The sequence below is a fragment of the Girardinichthys multiradiatus genome, chromosome 22, assembly GCF_021462225.1.
Source record: "Girardinichthys multiradiatus isolate DD_20200921_A chromosome 22, DD_fGirMul_XY1, whole genome shotgun sequence".
NCBI classification, from domain to species: Eukaryota; Metazoa; Chordata; class Actinopteri; order Cyprinodontiformes; family Goodeidae; genus Girardinichthys; species Girardinichthys multiradiatus.
The window spans coordinates 33623490-33647486 of NC_061814.1; the positions used below are offsets into that span (position 1 = coordinate 33623490).

Genomic DNA, 23997 nt, shown 5'->3' on the forward strand with positions numbered 1-23997 from the left:
ACTGTTTAGATATTTATAAAAACATTTGAAACCATGTATCCTTTTCCTTCTACTTCATAACCATGCACTAATCTGTGTTTGTCCATCACATAAAATCCCAATAAAATACATAAAGGTTTGTGGTTTTAACGTGAAAAAATGAGGAACACCTCTGCAAGGCATGGCTCATGTGTATGCGTGAGAAGCAGAGATGTAGCCAGAGGAGAAACTTTATGAGATTGACTGCCCTGTAATCCCACTCCCACAGTGCTGCACTGCTGAATGAGCCCAGTTTAACAGTGCTTAAATGCTACCTGTAACAAACGTGTCTGTGTTACAATGCGCAGCTGGAGGTTCCTTAAATGCTAAGCTTAGGTGGTGCTTCAAAGTAAAGGCTGCAAGTTTCTGAGGGAATGTGCACACACTTAAAAAAAGAATGAATGACCTGAACTGACTCACATAGCTGCATAATTTCTTGATCATGCTCAGTGATTGTTTGGGCTTTAGCAGCTGTTTGTGATTCATTTTCCACTTAAAGACCTGCACAGGCAGAAAGAGTCCACGAATGTCACATCTACGTCACAGCAACCAACATTTACTGCCATAACAGATTTACATCTTGCATGAACAAACTCATGTGGGACATGCCAAGTCAAACAGAGCAATACAATATAAAAATCTCATATCAGCACTTGCATTCACGGGTCACGCCCTGGGGGTAGGATTCCACCGTGTCCCAACTGGTTGTGTTGTCTTTACACCCACACAACTCAGTAAAGTGCACATTAAATTGTTTTGGATGCTTTGTGATTTCATTCCCATCCTGCTCACCATTATTGTTCTGCTTTATAATCTGATGGAGTAATGGTTTCAGTTAATAGCCAAAGTAAAAATCAATAAACCTACAGTTGATGGCAGACACACCTCAGACAAAAATGAAGGAAGGAGCAATCCTGAAGCTCCAAATAATGATGCAAATCAAGGATATTATTTCAAATCAAAAATAATAATGATGCATATTTAAAGTTATAAATACTGGATTTTTTTAGGGGCTGACAGCAGAATAGCGTGTTACTAAAGATGCAAGTGACTGGATTAGGCCAATTTTTCTCAGACCGGCTCTGATCAGCGATTAAAACTCTGATTTGTTCCCCCTTAATTCATCTAAACAAAGAACTCAAACCATATTCAATAAAACACATGCATGGGTCAACAGAATGAACATTGGTGCCCTTTTTTAGGGGCAAACAAAGAAAACAGTTGAAAGTAAGAGAAATATGCTTTGATGCATAAGTAAACATAATCTTGTAATCCTTCAATTATCTGTTCCTACTACCTCTACCAAAGAACCTGAAGCACACTTTTTCTTGATTATGCAGTATAGTACATAGGGGAAAAATAATTATCGGTAACATTCTGAACCAGTAGGTTAGACCTCTAAGAAAACAAGAAATCAGTACGGGCCAGGAAAGGTCAGATCGGCACATCTCTGAGTGATACCTTTCACATAAAATGCTGAAGCAGGCGGCAACTCCTTCTTCTGTTTAGGCCTTCATCTGTTATGCAGAAATTCTGCATACTGCTTAACCCTCTGGTCCACAGGATCTCGAACTAGAGATGCAATCTCCTGCAAACAGCAGAAGTTTGCTATGTAAATGTAGTTAAACTATTAAGAAAGGTTTTAATTTAAACATTATGGTGACAAACAGCAGAAGAGAGGAATTTTAGGTGACAGGTAAGTACAGAAATGTCTGAAGGAGAAAATTACCTTTTTTATTTTTACACTCATTTACTCGGTCTGTACCTTAACTTGGTCTGTGGAAAACCAACTGGTGGACTCTGGGCTTCCCAGGGGCAAAACATGGAGATCCACCAGCACAGCAAAGTTCCCACACTGTTTAACAAAGAAAAAACAATAGTCACAGGTTGTTGAGCACACAGACAATAAAAGCAAATCAGAGTGCAAGTGACTGACAGCAAAGCAAACCACGACGACCTCCGTATCCTCAATGACAAGCCCCCACACAGCAGCAGTCTCTTCCCTCTCATTTTGCATGCTAGCTATCTTTACCACATTCTTTACATGAAAAAGAAGGTATGACCCCGCCTGTTTTTTTCGTAATTTCCCACTCAACACTATTTTGCAATGCATCTCTCGCCTCCAGTCATAACAGAAAAGTGCTTCTTAAATGTAAAGATTTTCTGTTTACTCTCCTTGTTTGAGGAAAACCAAGAAAGAGGCTGCTTAGTTAATGGCAATAAGATATCGTGTCTCCCAAAAGTATTCATGCCCATTATTTTTAAATTTTTTATGTGAAAGCCACAAACAATATATTTTGTTTGGATTTTATGTGCTAGCTTGACCAAGAAAAGGTAGCACACAATAGTGAAATGGAAAGAAAACGATTCATGTTTTTTTTTGCGTACAAATAAATAAAATCTGAAAACGGTGGTATGTATCTGCAAGCAGCCTCCTTTACTCCGATACCTGTAAAAAAAAAACTTCAGTGGAAGCAATTTCCTTCACAAGTCATCTCATAGATAAACAGAGTACACTTATGTGTAATTTACTCTTAGTATAAATACAGCTGATCTGTGTTGGCCTCAGAGGTTTCTTACAGAACATTAGAGACCAAAGAACACAGCAGAGAGGTTAGGTTATTAAATAATATCACAAGCTTTAAACATCTCACTCTGTTCAATTTATTATCTGGAAATGGAAAAAGAGGATTGTACAATGAAAATCTACAAAAAGACATGACTAGGGCTGAAACAATTAATTGGATTAATTGTGATTACTGAAATAATCGTCAACTAATTTAGTAATCAAATAATCGTAAAGTGATGTATACAGATTCTAAAACTGGCCATTTGCTGAAAGAAAAACCCACTCAGAGCAGTATTTAGATCAAAATTGTACAAACAATATATACATTTTGCATTTAAGATGAAAAACTTTCTTTGTCTGTAAATATGCTCAATGCAGAACTCCTCAAGTGGCGCAGCTTTAGCTTCACCAGGTTCAAATTCTGTAAAAAATCTCCTATTAAACACCTTTTGCTATCTGATTATTATTTAATTGATCGAAAAAATAATCAACAGATTAATTGATTAGCAAAATATTCAGTAGCTGCCCTAGACATGACCATCCACCCAAATTCAGTCTGTGTAGTAATGAGAGAGGCAACCAAAAGCGCCATGCCAACACTGGAGGAGCTGCAGAGATCCACAGCTCAGGTAAGAAAGTCAATTAGTTGTTTACTCAACATATCTGGTATTCATTGAAGAGCAGCAAGAACAAAGCCATTGTTGAAAGAAAGCCATAAGGAGCACCAATTAAAGTTTGACTTGAGCCATGTAAGGGACACAGCAAACAGTTGGAGGAATGAGTTCTGTTCAGATGAGACTAAAACTGAGCTTTTTAGCCCACATGCAAAGCAGAGTGTGTTATAATACCAACACCACCAAGACAAGTGGTGGTGGCTGCATCATGCAGTGTGGATGCTTTCCTTCAACAGGGAAGCTGGTCAGAGTTGACAGTGAAGGTGGATGAAGATAACTGCAGAGCAATCATGAAAGAAAATCTGTTAGAAGCTGTAAGAGTCAAGGCTGGAGCCAAGCTTCACCTTCAGAACATCAAACCTAAACAACAGCCACAGCCGCAATGGAAATGTTTTGCTCAAAACATGTTTATGTTAGAATGGCCTAGTCAAATCTAAAGCTACATCAAATTGAAAAGCTGTGTCAAGACTTGAAAGCTGATGTTCAAAGAAGCTCTTTCCTATCTGACTAAACTAGAGATATTTTGCAAAAACAAATGTGCATAACTTTTATGGAGTTAAATTTGTCAATATTATTCAATCAAACAAAAAACCTAATCTCAATCAAAAAAATAATATTCAATCAAAAAAAAACTAATCTCAATCAAAAAAATAATATTCAATCAAAAAAAACTAATCTCAATCAAAAAAATAATATTCAATCAAAAAAAACTAATCTCAATCAAAAAATATTAAGTTGTGATCAAAACTTTCAGAGTTTTTTCTCACAAAGAGAAAAAAGTTATTTGCAAAACATAAACTTTGATTTGCGCAGGTCAAAAATCTTTGGTTACGAGTCTCGCTTTTTTGGTTTTGACGCTCTCTGTTTTTGGTTGAACTCAACGAATTTTGAGTTCTGGAAACATGAACATCCTGGGCGGGGCCTAAAGACGAACTTTGTAAGACGTTTCCCTATTGGTTAGCGCTGACTAAAGCAGCAGACTCTGATCCCCTGCATCTCTGAACTTCTGCTCGAACTACAGGGCTTGCAGCGTCGCTTCAGCGAGGAGACATCAACTGTACAGAAGAAAACTGCGGTCAAGTGAGCCGACAGTCAGAAATACGCGGTGACGTCAGCCGACACCAGCTCTCTCTTAAAGATTAGCGTCACGCATACAAGGTGCATTACGGTAATGGAGCAGAAAGGACGCTGATCCTGGCAACAGTTGAGAACATAAGAGGAAAACAGAAAAGTAACCTACAGAACATTTATATTAATTACATTTTTACATTTTTACAACTTTCACATTCATGTTTTTTGTAAAAGAATAAATATTTTATATTTTACTGTACAGTTTTGGAGAAATATCTTGTCAAAATACCTCAAAATGCTCAACCATTATATGCATTTGTCCCACTTTCAGCAATTTATTTCTCTAAAACCATGAGAGGTGACAACACAATCTCTTCAGATTATATTAGAGGGTTATCTATATTATAACCAGAATTAGTATTTCATAATTTCACTGAAGGTTTCTGGAGAAATACACAACTACCCCAACAAAGTACCACAAATGCTTCTTTTTGGTGAGGTCAATGAGATCCTGGGAAGTGGTCTGGACAACTTAAAGTGCAAGAACATCCAGATCTCCTCTGACCTCTCCTGGACCGGAAACGCCCCTCGCCTGTTGAAGAAGGTACAACTACAGCTCTTCTTCATCTCCTCAGCTGCTTACAGATATCTACAGGGCCACGGTGGAAAGCACTCTGTTTTATACTACACTTGGGGTAGTTGTGTATTTCTCCAAACCTTTACAGTAAAATTATGAAATACTAATTCTGGTTATAATATAGATGACCCTCTAATATAATCTGAAGAGATTGTGTTGTCACCTCTCATGGTTTTGGAGAAATAAATTCCTGAAAGTGGGACAAATTCATATAATGGTTGAGCATTTTGAGGTATTTTGACAAGATATTTCTCCAAAACTGTACAGTAAAATATAAAATATTTATTTTTTTACATAAAACATGAATGTGAAAGTTGTAAAAATGTAATTAATATAAATGTTCTGTAGGTTACTTTTCTGTTTTCCTCTTATTTTCTCAACCGTTGCCAGGATCGGATCCTTTCTGCTCCATTACTGTAATGCACCTTGTATGCGTGACGCTAATCTTTAAGAGAGAGCTGGTGTCGGCTGACGTCACCGCGTATTTCTGACTGTCGGCTCACTTGACCGCAGTTTTCTTCTGTACAGTTGATGTCTCCTCGCTGAAGCGACGCTGCAAGCCCTGCAGTTCGAGCAGAAGTTCAGAGATGCGGGGGATCAGAGTCTGCTGCTTTAGTCAGCGCTAACCAATAGGGAAACGTCTTACATCGTTCGTCTTTAGGCCCCGCCCAGGATGTTCATGTTTCCAGAACTCAAAATTCGTTGAGTTCAACCAAAAACAGAGAGCGTCAAAACCAAAAAAGCGAGACTCGTAACCAAAGATTTTTGACCTGCGCAAATAAAAGTTTATGTTTTGCAAATAACTTTTTTCTCTTTGTTTGAAAAAACTCTGAAAGTTTTGATCACAACTTAATATTTTTTGATTGAGATTAGTTTTTTTTTAATTGAGATTAGTTTTTTTTGATTGAGATTATTTTTTTTTGATTGAGACTAGTTTTTTTTAAATTGAGATTAGTTTTTTTTGATTGAGATTATTTTTTTTTGATTGAGATTAGTTTTTTGTTTGATTGAATAATATTGAGACAAATTTAACTCCATAAACTTTCAGTTTGGAGATGTGCAAAGCTGGTAGAGATGTATACAAAAAGACAAGCAGCTGTCTCGGGGGGCTTAGCGGGGTTAAATACAAAAACATCAATTTTCAGATTCTAAAAAAAGATATAATTTTTTCCCCACTTTACCTTGTAAGTACTGTACAAGGGACAAGGCGGGCAGAGCTTCTGGTTAAGCGCCTGCTACATCGACTTTGTTTTACACAGCAGTGCAAAAGCTGCCCGCTGCAGAGAACAACTGGATGTGGGTCTCGTGTGAACTTCGCCTCTCCCTGGACGAGGAAGTAATGGATGGACCAAGACCACCCACAACCCGACACAGAGGAGCAACCATCAGTGCCCCAAAAACCCGAAGTGACAATGCAGCGAAAACAAAGTCCTGACACGGATTTCAGGTTCCCTCTGCAGACCTGTAAAGGAGTAGGACTAACAACAGAGCAACTGCTTTTCAAAACCCGGGCCTTTGTTCTGAGTCAGGCTGGTCCCCTGAGCTTTAGGCCCACAGACAGGATGACTAAACGTAACAACTAGGATTGGAAGGATGTTCCTCTGACCTTATTTTCAGGATGTTAGAGAGGTTGTTTAAGGGAAGACTCTGCTACAGCAAACTTCATTCAGCTGCCTTTCTCAACTTTCCCTCAAAACATAAAAAGAAGAATACAGATGCTCTTATTTGCTGTTATAAAACTATAGCTGGGCTGTAAATGTTTAGTCGAATTGTACAAAGAGCTACATAAAACCACTGTCCAAATAGAGCTGCCAAATATTTTGCATATTCTTCTTCCCATGGGAACATTTTCCGTTCTCATTGTCTTTCTGTTACAAATTTAATTAAATGAAGTTGCTTCCTGGTTTCTGTTGGAAACTCAAGCAGAGAAGAGGGCGCCCCCATATGACTGATCAGTGACTGTCTTTTTCTTCTAAAGAATATGTCCTGGAGCCCTGCTGCATGTAGATACATCCTAAAAATACAATGCTTCATTATATTAGTCAAACAAAACTTTCAAAATGGGTAAGAATGGCCTGGACCAAAAAGAGGGCCCCATGCTATGTGCCAGATCCTCAATCATTTTTTTTTTTTTTTTTTTTTTTTGCATGCACCCTGTCAATATCAGCTCATCTCCATGGATGAATATTCTCTTCAAGTTGTGACCATTGTCTTGCAGCGGTCCACTGGTGACTGGTGGCCTCCTACGACTACCCATGCATGGGAAAGCCTAGCAACAAAGGGTCTGACCTTGTCAATCAAAGCACGGAGCCCAGAGGTGGACTTGACATATGCAGAGCAGGTTTCTGATAAGAAGCCTCAACAGTCCGACTTTTAAAACCCAGGAAGCAAATGTAAGACTTTTACTATGATGCGCTAGATACCAGATAAGCTCCTGCATTAAACCCTTGCTCACAGTTTATACAGTGACTCTCAACAGTCTAATCATCAATATTAATATCCAGGTATTTGAGAAGTTTTTTTCCTACCTTTACATAGCCTGTACAATTCAAATGAACACAAATCTGTTACTGGCAAAACATTGTTATAGGAAAAATGTTAGGTGCAAAAACATGGTTGCAAAAGTGTACACACAACTTACATGAAGCATCGATTGAATCAGTTGCAGAATTAAATTTAATGAGATCACACTTGCCAAGTGAAACTGATTAGCAAAAAAAAAAATACATTGACATTTCCTTATTATTATTCCTATCCTTCAGTTAAAACCAGAAAGGTTACAAAGGATCAAAAGGATCTCCTTGTACACAGATATCCAGAGAAAAGTACAAAAACTTCACACATTGTTATATGAATACCTTGCACAACAGAAACAGTAGTTAGTGACTGAAGAAAATGACATTTCTTCAAAACTGATAAAAGACAAGATAGAAACTGTTCAAGCAAGCTGCCAAGAGACCAGCAGCAACACTGATGGAGCTGCAGGAGATCTCAGTTTAAATGCAAAATGGAGAATTGTGCAAGACAGACTGTTTTACTTGCAGATAAAACATCCAGATCTTGCTAAAATCTTCTAAAGACTTGTCGTAGAATGCATTACTCTCTGATGAAACGAAAGTTTAACTCGCCTAACTCAAAATGCATGTTTGGCTTAAAAACAACACTGAGCTCCGCTAATGGAACAACAAACCAACTATGAAACATGGTGGTGATAGTGTCATGCTCTGGGGGTCTTTGTCAAAGTTCATAAATTTGTGAACACTTCAAAATAACAAACAGTTTTGACCGAAAAACTTTCAGGATTCAGAAGAAGAAAAGTGAAGTTTTGGACTGGCTTAGCCAGGGTCCAGAACTAAAATTGTTGAAGTCGGCTGAAGAGATTAAGAGAATTGGAGACATCAAGGTAGAATGGGCGAAAATCACCAACTGAATGCGGTGATAACATCAAAAAGTTTGCGTTTACAAGAGTGTAACAAGTTATTGCAGCTTCCTGGGGTTTTTGTTACTTTTTTGCCACTAATAGATCTGTTTTTAGCCCAATTATGTGTGATAAATGTCACACTAACGGTGGAAAAAGCCCACAGTATCTGTCAATTCTGTAAAGCATAACTGCAGGATCAATTTCACAAGCAAAAGTTGACTTTGAAAAACAACTAATGTTAATCATTTAAATCTCTTCTGATTAAAAATCTATTATATAAGGGTAAACTTGATGTTGAGGCGCTGAAAGCCAACTTGTTTTCTGTGCTCCTTATGACTCGTTTTGGGACTAAGAAGCAGACATCAAGCAAAAGCTCAGACAGAGTTCCTGTTATCACATTAGAACAGGAGATGAGATGCAACTAGGAACTGGATGTTGATGATCAACGGTGGGCTGGCCTCTTGCACAAAGCAGCATGTGATCCAGCAGGCCTCTCAGAAATGGAGGAAGTTAGTCGGGAATGCTCACTAATGCAATCATCCTAATGAGAAACCAATTAATTTAAAAAGCAAAAGCGCCGGTTTGGGGAAGAAATGCATTAATCGCTCAAGTGTCCATCCCTGAGCGTGGACCGCGCTGATTATTTGCAGCTACTTAAGCATTTTTTTTTTTAAAGGACAATTGTGTCAAGTGAGGCAGATAACACAAAGACAGCTAAATCTAATTTTACACAAAGACACTGACTACAATCTGATCATGTGGGCTAATTTTGTCAACTCGCAGCACAAAGGGTGACCAGTGGTCTCCTGGTTGAACTATGCCATGACCTGTGACCCTGTAAACCCTTGCATATCCCCTATGAGGCCCAAGTAAGATCTCCCTGTAGAGCCTAATGAGATATTGCTGTACACTGCAAGGGATTTGCATTCATTTAGCAATTCTGTAAAATAATGACAAGGAAAATATCCTGCTTTTCACTGAATATTAAGATGAGACAAAACCAACAACCTCAAAGCTCATTTTATAGGCAAATATGCACTACAATCATTTTTAACGACATCCAGAATCTTTCTAAATCTAACCCAGTCATGTAGCTGGTTGGACACATTTAAGGCTCATAGCGACTGTTTTTGTTTTGATAAAGCAAAGTAAATTGTAAAAGGAAGTTACTCTATTCAGGCGTTCTTAAGTGGGCCAGCGCTGCTTTGTTCTCTGCCCTGCAAAGGCCTTCAAAACTCCTGAGCAGGGGCTGAGGTAGCATGAGGCGCTACATAATACCAAATCCTTTATTGTGCCATCTTTTGTGCGCCGTCACAGAGTAGATGAATAGGACTGAGACTTCCCCCCCAGGCTAAGCTTACCTTCTTTACACTTGGTGTCCTTGCTGCCAAAGTGATCAACATTACCCGTGAGAGGCAAACAAAAAAAAAAAAAAAAAAAAAGGTTTTAGCAAAGACAAATGCAGTGTTTTGCAAAAGTATTCATACTGCTTTTCCACACTTTAAATCACAATGCATCCACAGACCTCGATATATTTTATGCGATAGACCAACTCAAAGTATTGCGTTTTGGTTTACAAAATTCAAAACAAACAAAAGTACAGGAAGAATGCGGTGCATTTGTATTCAGCTGCCCTGAGTCAATACTTTGTAGAACCACACCAGCTGCAGTTACAGCTACGAGTCTTTTGGAGTATGTCTGTTCCAGCTTTTTAGATCTAGAGACTGAAACTTTAACCCTTTCTTCTTTACCAGATACTTCAAGCTCCATCAGATTGGACCATCTTATCACTGATTTTCAAGTAAATTTAGGTCTGGACTTTGACTAGGTCATTCTAGCACATGAATATGCTTTGATTTAAAATCATTGTAGCTCTGACTGTATATTTAGGGCTATTGTCCTGCAGGAAGGTGAACCTCTGGATTTTATTTCAGGCGAACAGTTTCATAGGAGATGAAAACAATGCATTCTTCTCATTCCACCCTACAATTATTGAACTAGTTTGCATTGATCTATCACATAAAATGCCAATAAAACATATTGAAGTTTGTGAATGTAACGTGACAAATTACTGAAAGTTCAAGTGGATTCAATACTTTTGAAAGGAACGGTAATATACAGACCCTAAAGCTGCAAGGTCCTCCACAAAATGTGAGTAGAAAACACTCTTACTTCTGTCTGCAAGCAAACACGTCCTGACTTAAACTTTCTGTTGGCTAAGCCTTTTCTAGTTATATGAGTTCTGGTCTATATCACTCTCAGTTCCCAGAACACTCTCCACCTTCCCTTATCTCTCTCCCAGACCCGGCTCTCCATCCTCCTGCCTGTGCTGCTCTGAGTTCGGCACAGGGCCCAAAATCTGGGAGCAGCTTTACCCGCCTCCCCAGCTCACTGCCCTTTGCCACTGCTATCGCACAGTATAAGAACCAGACCTTCTCGGACTGCACTTAGCTCAGAGGCTAACACTAACCAGCCGCAGATGTTTACACTGGGAGGGAAGGGGCTGGGGATGCAGTCTCACTCAATAAAACTTGCATCTCTCCCACTCTGCCTTTGTGTCTGTCTTTTTCTGACTCTCGCTCTCTCTTTGCAATCTGCAGAGAACCCAGGGGACCTCTTTAGGAGTGAAGGCTTGACAGACCTGCTTTTTGGCTTTATATGCCTCATTCCCAGCCCTCTCACTGTGCAGTGAGTCACCTGGGTTTCCCCTTAAAAAGAAAGACTTTTCTCTTTCCAGTTTCTTAAAAAGGCTACATACAACACAGTAAAACTTAAGACTTGATTATTACTGACCTGAATGTTGTTTAACAACAACGGACAGAAGCGCGAACCTCCTTTTATTCATTTAAATGTTAGCACATTGGAGTCCTTTTTTATTTGATGACAAAAAAAGAGACACAACCCCGGAGTGGAATTTCGGCAGCAAGAACAGACAGGAATATCTCCAGGTAACATTCAGCCAACAAAGTTCAGGCAGACGCATACTGGAGAAGTTAGTAGATAGAAAAACAAGCTGGGAAGTGTTGGGCCCATTTGGAAATCTACAGCACCTTGAAAAGTACATTTTCCACATTTTGTCATGTTACAATCACACACTTTAAGCCTTAGCCCCCTTTACTCTTACACACAATTAAAAAATCCATGGCAATCCAACAGGACTACCATTAGTAGGGCTTATGGAAAACAGCAAGAGTACAGTACACCCTGAACACATAATCCCCCACAGTGATACATGGTGGTGGGAGCATCATGCTGCAAGAATTCCTGTCTCTTCATGTGCAACGCTGGTAAAACATCTACAGCTTTTACTGAAAGATGTGACTCTACCAAAGCATCTTTTGCCTGTAACGTATCAAAATGCAGCAAAAAGACGAGCGATGTTTTCTTTGCTTTTAGTTTTGACTTTTATGGGGTTTTATGAACCTGGGGAGCATCAAAATGTTTCTAATCGCAAATCTCAGATTTTGTACAGATGCATGATGTGTGGTCCTCTATGAGCTCATCTGTGAAGTGACAACACTACGCAGCACATAAACCTCTGACATTAAACTGCTCTGCGATAACTCAAACGGTTTTCTTAAAGCACACACACACACACACACCTCGGTCTCAGGAAACAACTCCAGGCGGCTGGAAAGGCAGCTGCAAATAATGCTAATAGAAGGCAGAAGTGCTGCAGTAACGTCCAGCCAGACAAGCGAGCACATCAGTGGATCTTGTTTTTTAGCCTGCAGGCCCCTTTTGGGGGGTCTGAGAAGGGGCAGGTCACTAAATAGTCTAAGCCCTTTTAAGAAGGAGCATACCAGAACCTCCTGCAGCTCCACAGATCGACTGAGGGAGCAGCTTTAAAAACCCTTCAGGAGACAGAGTCATTAAACAACTGAACAGCGTTCTGAATGTGGTAAAGAACCCATGTACATTACTCAGAAATCCTTTGACAATTATTCCTATCCAGCTCAGCCTTCAGTTCTTCAATTTTTGAAGAATTTAATGTATTTAAAAAAATTGTTTTGTGCTTGTTTTTATGCTTGAGAGGTCATGGACTGAGTTCTGGCTGCTTTTGTTTGGACCAATTCATTTTAACATACTTGTTCGTGGTTAGTTGGTTAAGCGTGGTGGAGGCTGTGCTTATTTTCTCAGGCCGACTAACACAACAGTATCATTATGTGCCAAGTGGGACGGAACATTCCTCGAACCTTCGGGGTTTTACTCTCCCACAACCAGCCAGCGGGGGTGGTGGTGGGTTAACCCGTATGCAGGCATGCATATGAAACAAATAAGAGAGTGAATCCAATATCTGGTCAACTAGGCGCACATGGCATTACGGAGGATGTGAGAGATCAGCACAAACGTCTGCAGCTCTCATCCAAGCCTCTCAATAAATGAAACATCAACAAAAAGAGAGAGCAGCAGCTTTTCCTGCACTTAACAAAAACATCTGATGTGCATTATTCCTGAAACAGAAACAGACTGAGGATGATCTGCATGGGTTTTTTTTTTGTTTGTTTTTTTTAAATAGAGCAAGTTCTCTCCGCGCTGGATGTTTGAGCCGATTAGCAGAAGGCTCAAGGGGTAGTCAGTGAAGAACTGCAAAGGAGACCACTCAGACGCACCTCAGTGAGGACAGTTAGAAATGTATCTGTACTCCCCTCTAGTGGACAAAATAATGCATCCAAGGAGAGAAAAAATAATCAGATGATTTAGTAAAACTGAAAGATGTTGAGACCAGACTGATGTGCTTATTTCCAATGCTTAATAGAGTATTCATACTTAATTAACCTTTTCACACTCACACCTTGCAACCAAGCACTTCAATATATTTTGTTTTCATCTGACTGAGCAACTCAAAGTATTGCAATTCTTAAGCAACAGGAAAATGATACATGGTTTAAAGTTTTGAAACTAAAAGAAAAATCCACAGCAATTAACCAGACCTATCACAAGTAAAAGTGTCCACCTGTGTGTAATTTAATCTCAGTATACACCCAGCTGCTCTGTGAGGGTCTTGGAGGTTTGTTAGAGAACATTACTGAACAAATGATGATATTTTCTTAGTGCGGCTGAATATTCATTAACCCTAACCCTAAAAAAAGATGAAAACTATGAATCGCTTAACAATTAGGCATCACTTCATGTCCCAAAATACAAAGTTTGTGGTTGTTACGGGACAAAAAAGTGGAAAAGTTCAAAGTCTCTGAATACTTTGACAAGGCACTCTATTTAAATACAGCAAATGTTAGAAAATGTTAGCATAATAAATACTTCATCCAGAAAGAGCATTTTTAACTGAACTTTTTCTTTGGTTAAACAGACCACTGAGAGTCATGCAGCTTCTTGAAAGCCATGTTTTCAGTTCAACTGTCAAATGTTACAGAAACAAAGATTTTATGTGTATTTTAGATTATATAAATTCTTAAATCATTAAAAGATCCCTGAAACAATAAATAGCAAGGTCATGTTCACAAGACGATTTAACACTAAACGTTTCAGTTGAATCTCTAGAAATGTCTTTTTTTTTCCCTTAAATCCGTTCATATCCAACTAAGTAAACCATAACAGTGTTAACTTGCAGCGCAAAAGTTTGTCAGTTATTAAACAGCATGCAAGAAAGCCATGCATTTTGCTCTTCAAAACAAGATTTTTGTTTTTGTTTTTATTCTATATTAACAATTTGAGTAATTCTAAGCAACATTAACTCTGCAAGGTATTTTTTTGTATATCAATATGTACAAAAATGTTATTAAACACAATAGGCATGCTCCCTAACATCGTATTGATTCAGGATACAGGTGTCTGCTAGGTTTGTGTTTCGCTCTACATACCTTAACGACAAACTTGAAGGGAGTCATTACTTCACAGCGCCTGAAAACAAGCACACAGCCAGGGTTGGTCAAAGGTTTTACACCATATAGCTCTCAATACGGCCGCTCTTCACTAAAAGGGGAATTTCACTCCTTTCAGGACTCTGGACTATCTTTGAATAGTTCTGGTTCAAAAGTTAAGATTGAAAAAAACCTCCACACCATTTTTTTTTTCTTTCAAAATTCGGTCTATTATTTTTATTTGTAAAAAAAAAAAAAGAAACAAAACCAATTTTTCTTCAATTGGGTCCAGGTTAGGAACCCCAGCCTTTAAGGAAGTCAAACATGGACTGAAATAATCTGCAATGATTGCAAAGTCTTGAAAATATAATTTGTTATACGCATAAGATTTACTTTGCTTGTGAAAACACCAAAAGGGCATTTTTATTACTTTTCTTGCAAGCAATCCACATTAGACGTTCTTCTGTAATATTTGAACTGAATTATTCTACACTGCTTACAGGTCCTTTAAAAAAAGGACACCATAAGGCCATTTCATTATTTCAGAGAATTTGTATTTAGTATAGGACTGGACTAGACTCTTTAAGACAGCCCCAGATCTAATATAGTTTAAATAATGACCAATAAATAAAAGAACGCAAAAATGCTTTTTTGTAGTTGTACAATAATGAACCCATCCATCCTTTTCCATTCATTTAAGACTGGGTTCAGGAGGTAACAGCTCAAAGAGGGATCACTCAGACATCCCTCTCCCTGGCGACGCTCTCCAGCTCAATCTGAGGAATCTCAAGGAATTCCTATGCCAGAAGGGATATACATCCCTTCAGTGAGTTCTGAGTTTGACCCAGAGACTATTCCCAGTGGGATGCATGCGGAAAACCCCCGGGAGTCTGAAGGAGCCTACCTCGGCTAACTCGTATTATCCACATTCTCAGCACAAAGTCAAGCCTGTTTCCAGTGCAGTTCAGACTGACCCTAGTCCCTGATCCTGTTTGTAGTGTTCATGGACGAGATCTCAAGGTGTAGTTAGGGTTTGGAAATCTCAGTGTCCAATCTTTATCTTTTGCAGATTATTTGAACGGTTTTTTCAATAATTAAGCCATGATCTTTAGGGTGTAGTTGAGCAGTTCGCAGCAGGGAAGGCGCAGGGATGAGAGTCAGTTTCTCCAAGCCTGAGACCATGGTTCCTAGCATGAAAAATGTGAACTGCTCTCTTCCTGTCGAGGGTTAGTCTCTGTCTCAAGCAAAAGAGTTCAAGTATCTTGTTGTCTTCTTTATGATAAGATGGAGTGCCAGATGACTAGACTGACTGGGGGCTTTGTCTGCAGAAATGTGGCTGCTGATGTGTCATGGTGAAGAAAGAGTTGAGCTAAAAGGCCAAGTTCTTGATTTACCGGTCCCTCTTAGTTCTGACTCTCAACTATGGTCATGAGACATGAACCATGACAGGAAAAATGAAAACCCAGATACAAATGGCTAAAAGTGGTTCCTCTACAGGGTGGCTGGGCTCAACCTGAGAGACTAAATAAGAAGCTCCATCATCAAGGTGGTGCCCCAATTAGAGGTGTTGCCCTTCTGCATTGAAAGGAGACATCTAGAATAAAGGTTTTGCAAATCATACACCATATTAGGAAAATCTTGCAAAAAATATTGGTAAATATTGCACATTAAATTCCAAAACACTTTATTAATCCCAAAGGTATATTAAATGTTGTTGTAGCTCATATTTTGCAGATTTCTTCAGAGCCATTGGTGGCTGATGGCTGTAGGCAATAAGAACCTCCTGTAGACCTGCAGTCTGTCTTACAGTAGATCTGATGAAGACTCCTCTGGAAGCTCTGCAGATCATTGTGCAAAGAAGGATTCTTCACAAAATGAAGAACATTATGGAGAACCCCGAGCATCCTCTTCATGAGACTGTCGAACATCAAACAGGAATAGGTAGACACCATCTGGACCTGTAGCCTTGACATCTAGAGACACACAGGTGGAAGGAGGAGACAAAGGAAGCATCTTCTGATTTGGTTGAAGACAAGCATGAAGAAGCAGAATGGTCCATGGCTGCGGTGGGAGAAAAAAATTTTATGTGTCACAGGAAAGTTGTTGGTCAAAGGAGGGTGGAATGTCTGTTTGCCTTTGGGTAGGAGAGGAGGATGCTCAGCTTGTTCCTGAATTTAAACTACTGAAGAATGGTCTTCAGTTCATTGGCTCTGTCCAGACTTCCATCTATCCAATCCTCCCTCTGCTTGAAGCCTGTTATCTTCTTCATCCCTGACCACACATCTAGGACATTGTTTTGCTGGAGGTTGTTCTCCAGCTTCTTCTTGTACACCTTTTATCTTGACTTTAAGTTGCTTCTGTAAACTCCTCAATAATTCCCTGTCTCCCTCTCTGAAGGCTCTGCTTTCTGGTTAAGCAGGTCCTTCAGGTCACTGGTGATCCAGGGTTTGTTATTGGGGAAGCATCTCACCGTTCTGATGGGGTTATCCACCCAGACGTTTATGTGGTTGCCATGGTTACGCATCATAGCAAATGTCTAAAAAGTAAAAATGTTTCAGCAAAAATCCTTCCAGCTGCACAGCGTCCAACACCAGAGGAAACAATCATCCACAAAAGGAGAAATTCAGATGTTAAAAAATAAGATATCAGAACAGGAACAAAAAAGCTACTCCAACATGCTGCCACCCTGAGCGGCACGCTTTCATGATTGAATAGAAGATAATATCAGGTGTGATTTATGCCTATTTTCCTCTTTCCTCTCTTTCTCATCTGGACTTCCATCACTCTGTGACCTTTACCATTTTGACAATGTCATTTGTGTCAGTTTGCAAAGAGGACCCCATCTGGCCAAAATGCCAAGAAAAAAAAAAGACACCCGTCAAACTTACTCAGTCGTTAGTTATTACAAATGCAAGCCTTTATAACTTACACACTGTGTTTCTAATAAATGTTTTAAGCAGTGAAAATAAATTCAGTCCAAGTTTGACAATTACAGTTTGAAAATTTTAACTGCAAATAGCCCAGATACTCTACAAGAGGGGAAATATCCATTTACTGAGGGACTCCTAAAACGGATGCCAGTTTCAATCCCTTCAGTACAGAACAGCAGCTGTTTACCTACGACTATGTGCTGCATTTCAGATCATAAAGGACCAATGCTAAATGTGTCTAATAGTCTACAGGAACGATGTGAAACTGAGCTACAATCGCTGGATTAGACTAAAATTGGGGTAAAAATAAGACATGTAAAAAATATTACGAATTTAACGAGCTGGCATGTAATAATTTTAAACTCAAACCTGGCTCGGGCGTCTTATTTCCTTAAAGTAATCTCACAAATGACAAATATTTGGCGTTGATTCACGCAGGTTATACCACCATTAGTTAATGACGCCAGAATACGCCAATTAGAAAAGAATTCAATAAAACAGACAAAACATCATGAAAGTGCAAGATCCATATATAAAGGTCCTACCGCCAACCGTTTTGAACGACCCTATGCGAGGCCACGGGAGATGACGTCAATTTATTTTGTTGTCCAACAACTGCCACAGTTATGGGAAATTATTTTACTGAGGAAAAATGACAAAACAGGGGAAAACCTGAAACTGAAGTAAGGCGCAGAAGCGATATTCTCACTCTATTGCAAAGCAACGAAGGTGAACGAAGCAGTTTGAAGGAACACCGTCAAACGCGACGCGTGGTCGTTTAGGACCGAATCAGCGCGGCAGCGCCGCTGCCATATTGTGAGTGGCAAGGTCGCTTTGTAAATGTAATACAAGTCTGCTTGAAAAACATTTTACGTTCAGCAAATTTGATTAATTGTTTTTGTATACGAGAATGAGTTTATTTTCGTACTAATAAGCAGTAAATGCATATCAAAATAAGACAGAACAAATACAAAACATGACGTCCCTGTATGTATTTTAACCTAGTTTAATTTACTGTCAGATAAAGAATAATAGTACAAGTTGTTTCATATTTGAATACTGCCGAAAATATATGACCTAATATGCGACATCAATTAGTCATCATTCCAATATAGCTGTATAACATAATTTATTCAACTTATGTAACAAATTGCACATGACTAAAAAAAAACCCCAAAACAAAACAAAACAAAAAAAAATCACAAACAAAACTCCTAAAAACATACAGTAAAAAGGTCAAGTACTATAAAAGATGTTTAATGTTTTTCATAAGGAAATAAACATAAAGCACTAAAGCACAGGTAAGAGTAAGAATTGATAAAACAGAATTATCGTACTTATGTATTGTAGAATTAAAAAAAACAAAGGAAAATTAGTGAATAAAAGGCAAAGGCAAATTTTATTTATTTATCAGTTTATCTGTTTATTTATTAATTTATATGTAATTATTTATTTATTAAAAACCTATTCTGTATCTAGTGTAAAACAGTGTTCTGACTGCATCGCAACAAATCACATTGCCACACAAATTAACCTACAGGTCCTTCTCAAAATATTAGCATATTGTGATAAAGTTCATTATTTTCCATAATGTCATGATGAAAATTTAACATTCATATATTTTAGATTCATTGCACACTAACTGAAATATTTCAGGTCTTTTATTGTCTTAATACGGATGATTTTGGCATACAGCTCATGAAAACCCAAAATTCCTATCTCACAAAATTAGCATATTTCATCCGACCAATAAAAGAAAAGTGTTTTTAATACAAAAAACGTCAACCTTCAAATAATCATGTACAGTTATGCACTCAATACTTGGTCGGGAATCCTTTGGCAGAAATGACTGCTTCAATGCGGCGTGGCATGGAGGCAATCAGCCTGTGGCACTGCTGAGGTCTTATGGAGGCCCAGGATGCTTCGATAGCGGCCTTTAGCTCATCCAGAGTGTTGGGTCTTGAGTCTCTCAACGTTCTCTTCACAATATCCCATAGATTCTCTATGGGGTTCAGGTCAGGAGAGTTGGCAGGCCAATTGAGCACAGTGATACCATGGTCAGTAAACCATTTACCAGTGGTTTTGGCACTGTGAGCAGGTGCCAGGTCGTGCTGAAAAATGAAATCTTCATCTCCATAAAGCTTTTCAGCAGATGGAAGCATGAAGTGCTCCAAAATCTCCTGATAGCTAGCTGCATTGACCCTGGCCTTGATAAAACACAGTGGACCAACACCAGCAGCTGACACGGCACCCCAGACCATCACTGACTGTGGGTACTTGACACTGGACTTCTGGCATTTTGGCATTTCCTTCTCCCCAGTCTTCCTCCAGACTCTGGCACCTTGATTTCCGAATGACATGCAGAATTTGCTTTCATCCGAAAAAAGTACTTTGGACCACTGAGCAACAGTCCAGTGCTGCTTCTCTGTAGCCCAGGTCAGGCGCTTCTGCCGCTGTTTCTGGTTCAAAAGTGGCTTGACCTGGGGAATGCGGCACCTGTAGCCCATTTCCTGCACACGCCTGTGCACGGTGGTTCTGGATGTTTCTACTCCAGACTCAGTCCACTGCTTCCGCAGGTCCCCCAAGGTCTGGAATCGGCCCTTCTCCACAATCTTCCTCAGGGTCCGGTCACCTCTTCTCGTTGTGCAGTGTTTTCTGCCACACTTTTTCCTTCCCACAGACTTCCCACTGAGGTGCCTTGATACAGCACTCTGGGAACAGCCTATTCGTTCAGAAATTTCTTTCTGTGTCTTACCCTCTTGCTTGAGGGTGTCAATAGTGGCCTTCTGGACAGCAGTCAGGTCGGCAGTCTTACCCATGATTGGGGTTTTGAGTGATGAACCAGGCTGGGAGTTTTAAAGGCCTCAGGAATCTTTTGCAGCTGTTTAGAGTTAACTCGTTGATTCAGATGATTAGGTTCATAGCTCGTTTAGAGACCCTTTTAATGATATGCTAATTTTGTGAGATAGGAATTTTGGGTTTTCATGAGCTGTATGCCAAAATCATCCGTATTAAGACAATAAAAGACCTGAAATATTTCAGTTAGTGTGCAATGAATCTAAAATATATGAATGTTAAATTTTCATCATGACATTATGGAAAATAATGAACTTTATCACAATATGCTAATATTTTGAGAAGGACCTGTACTGAACAACATTTTTGTTTTACATCTTTCTTTTTTCATGGTTTAACAAAATACCACTCACAATATGGCGGTGACGTGGACGTATAACCCGGACGCTCATACGGCCTCTGTAGCGCAAAATGCTGTAACCGCTACCATGGAAACGATTGGTGTCCGTATGGTGCCTGTTGATCTTTTAAACTTTTGTCGTAAATTTGAATAGAAATTTAATTTACTTTGGTATTTGATAACAATTTAAAAGCAATGCAGTGTGTTTTATATCTTTTAAGCAAGTTTGTAAAAAATATTAACAATTTCCTGATAATGTTTAGGTCAGGCAGTTTTAACAATCACAAAGTGACTCCTAGCAAGTTGGAACCTTTTTACTGGAAGCAGCACTAATCGTTAAAGCGTTTCTGTTTTTAAATGATCTAATTTAATCAAATAATGTTATTTATGTAAGCCTTTTTGCCAACTGAACCTTCTATTTGTCGGATGAAATTGAATTCACTGCTGCTGATGTCTCGACTCGTTAAAAAATCTCCATCTGTTTGTACGGATCTACCTCTGAGCAGCTCAGATGTTTGTAACAAGCTCCACCTGATGAAGGAGTTTCTCAGATCTTCTTACGGCCCGACAGCCAGGCTGAAACAGGTTCATAACAACATCGGAGGGTCCGTAGTGACCTCCTCCACCTCCTCTGTTCTCCTGCAAGCAATTGCCTCCTCTCAGCCCATCATCAGTCTGATAAGAAGCTCCATTCTGAATCACGTCTCCCGCTTCAGTGATTGTGGTCTGTTTGCTGCTGTTTTCTGTCTGTGTCTCCTTGAACAAGCAGGGCAGTGTGGCCTCAGAAAAAACGTTATGATCAAAGTGAACAAGCATCTTCTTTCTCTGTGCACTGGTTACCTGCAGCAAGAGGACTGTGGTTGTAAAGTTAAACTAGACTTCTGCAGCAGCCAGAACTTGATCACTTTAGCTCGTAGTGTTATCTCCAGCAAACCGACATGTGTGCTAACAGAGCCAGAATCGGATCACATCAGCAGGCTTGCTGTACAAGCCTTCCTGCTGACTGTTCCCTGCAACATCCCAGATACAGTCAGGCTTGGCAGAACAGCCACTATCACCATAGAGGGACACTCTGTGCTAAAATCAGCCGTGTTTCCAGGCCTACTGTTGAGCACGCCTGAAAACCTTTGCTTTGACAGTCTTTGCAGTCCACTGCATGTGGTTCTGTTCAGTATATCTCTGGCTGGAGATCTTAGTGAAATTGGAGATGGTAGGATTGAGATGCATCAAGGTGTGGACGTTGACTCACAGATCCTGGATCAGCTTTTGGAGCTCGGAAAGCAGGTGCTTAAAGATGGGGTGAAGTTATTTTTATGCCAGAAGGTCATCCACCCAGTCCTGCAGCACTACTTGAGATGCAATGGTGTAATAGTCATAGAGAGACTTGGAGTCAGCCTCATGGAGCCACTTATTCAGCTGACTGGTAAGACTTATTTTTAAGAAACAATGCAGAAAAGTACAAATGGAATTAAGATTACACAGCTTGAATCAATGCATCTTAACACAACAGTGCTTAAAAGTATAAAAATGTTGAAAGGGATAGAAAAGAATACATAGTTTCACTCAGTGAGACTGGATGTCAACCATCTTTGAACACATTTTCAAGTCTTAACACAGATCCTCAACTGGATTTTGGTCTGGACTTTGACTGGGCCATTCTAACAAATGAATATGCTTTGATCTAACATATTCCATCATAGCTGTAGCTGCATATTAAGGGCCTGATGAAGGACCTTCCTACTGGACGGCAAACCTCCACCCTAATCTTAATTCCTTTGCAGCCTCTAACAGTGTTTGTTTCAGGATTGCTCTGTTTAGCTCCATCCATCTTCCCTTCTACTCTGACCATCTTCCCTGTACCTGCTGGATAACAGCATCCCGATAAAAGGTGACTGTCCTAGTTAAAAGAAGCATCCTTGCAGCATGATGCTGCCACCCCTGTGTTTCTCAGTGGGGATGGCATCCATCAATCCATCTGTTTAGGATTATGTGCACTGTTAATCTCTTCAGATCCACCAGAGTTACCTTGGGCCTCCTGGCTTCTTTCGAGATTAATATTGTCCCTTTCCTGCTGGTCAATTTAGGTAGATTAGTAAATTATATCTAGAGGTGTCAGAGACGTCAAGTCAAGTTTATTTATATAGCGCTTTTCAGCAACAAGGCACTCAAAGCGCTGTACTCAAACGTCCGTATTCTTTTAAAAGACATTGTTAGCACATACATGAACACAGTGTTTCACCAATGTGTGTAGCTTGAAGGCAAACTACATTTTGCACCATATTTACATATTTTTTCACCAAATAGGTGCTCAACCTGTGGCGACGCTGCATGCCACAATCCCATCCACTGTTTACGGGAAGGTCCATAATGTCTGTATTAGGCAGTTTGGATCCAAGACAATGCTGCATTTACACCCTGCTGGGGAAACCGCCATCTGCTCCATGATCCTCTGCCACAGGAATGAAACGATGTTAAATGAACTGAAGGTAAGATAAAATAGAAAACAGAGCTGCGCTGTTGGTTTTAATCGTTAAAGTAGACTGATAAAGGCAGATAAGGATTTAAAATGCACAGTTTTATTATTTTTCATTGATACATGCTTCTTTGTGCCTGTGTTCATGCATGTGTAATTTCTTTGGTAAATTATTTTCAAATGCTGAAGCTGGTGTGCCAGACAACCGAGCATGTGTTGAGGCTCACCCTCAGGGAACCATTTGCTTTACTCGGAGGTGGCTGCACCGAAACCCACTTAGCTGCTTATGTCAGACACAAGGTCAAAATCTCTTCCATTTAATCATTTTCTATTACCTTTAAATTAATCTTGGCTTGTAATGACTATGCTACTATTTTGTTTTACAGAGCAAGAATGAAGTGTCAGAGTCCACATCTGTTCTGGGCTGCTCACAGACAGAGTACCTTCTTGCTGCTGAGGCGTTCTGCCACTCTCTGGAGTTGGTGGCCACGTCTCTGGAGCACGACGGCGGGACTTCTCTAATCGACCTGACTCATGCTCACCACTGGACTCTACCTTCAGATGTTACAGAAGAACACCTGGAGGGTGTTATGGCACCATGTGGCTGTGGAGTGGTAGAAAGCTGCCAGAATAAAACTCGGAGCTACCTAGACACCAAATATGCAGGGTTCTCCCCGGCACCCTTGTTAACAGCTTCCCCACTGCAGGCGACAGTACTCGACTCCTTCACACCTAAAGTTAATGCGTTAGGAGTTGCTGTGGAAACTGCTAATCTTGTACTGGATGTGAGATATGTCATTCAGGATGTGAACTAACTAAAGAGATTTGTTATCAAGACTGAGATAACTGACACTCTTTTGTGTTTTTTAATTTAAATATATTATTCTTTTTATTAATCATGATTCAGTTCATTATTTTATGATCATGTATTAGGGATGCTGTTCTTCAGTAACAACAGGGAAGATGGACAGAGCTGATTGTAGGATGGATGAGGCCAAATCCAGGGCAATCCAGGAATAAAAACTGTTACAGGATTAAAGTCTGGACCGAAATCGATTTTGCCAAAGGTAGAAACTGCTGTTTATAGACACTCTGCATTGAATATGACTGACCTTGAGCTGTTTTGTAAAGAGGAATTGGTAGAGAGCTGGTAGAGACATATCAATATGACCAGGAGCTGTAAATG

At 39.6% G+C, this 23997-nt stretch overlaps 2 protein-coding genes across 2 annotated transcripts in view; one reads left to right on the top strand and one right to left on the bottom strand.

The window, feature by feature from the left end:
- Positions 1–17818, bottom strand: part of LOC124858679 (SLX4 interacting protein) — a 57455-nt gene extending 39637 nt beyond the window's left edge. The window contains 4 exon segments of the mRNA XM_047350815.1: positions 1480–1606; positions 1784–1873; positions 14213–14252; positions 17688–17818. Coding sequence (XP_047206771.1) covers positions 1480–1606; positions 1784–1873; positions 14213–14239 — 244 coding nt within the window. The 5' untranslated portion in view covers positions 14240–14252; positions 17688–17818.
- A 2609-nt stretch (positions 17819–20427) lies between these two features.
- On the top strand, positions 20428–23707 carry mkks (MKKS centrosomal shuttling protein). The gene is made up of 4 exons (XM_047350814.1): positions 20428–21761; positions 22643–22824; positions 23001–23111; positions 23198–23707. Exons 1-4 carry the CDS (start codon positions 20765–20767, stop codon positions 23624–23626), a joined length of 1719 nt encoding a protein of 572 aa, XP_047206770.1. The 5' UTR covers positions 20428–20764; the 3' UTR covers positions 23627–23707.
- The last annotated feature ends 290 nt before the right edge of the window (positions 23708–23997 follow it).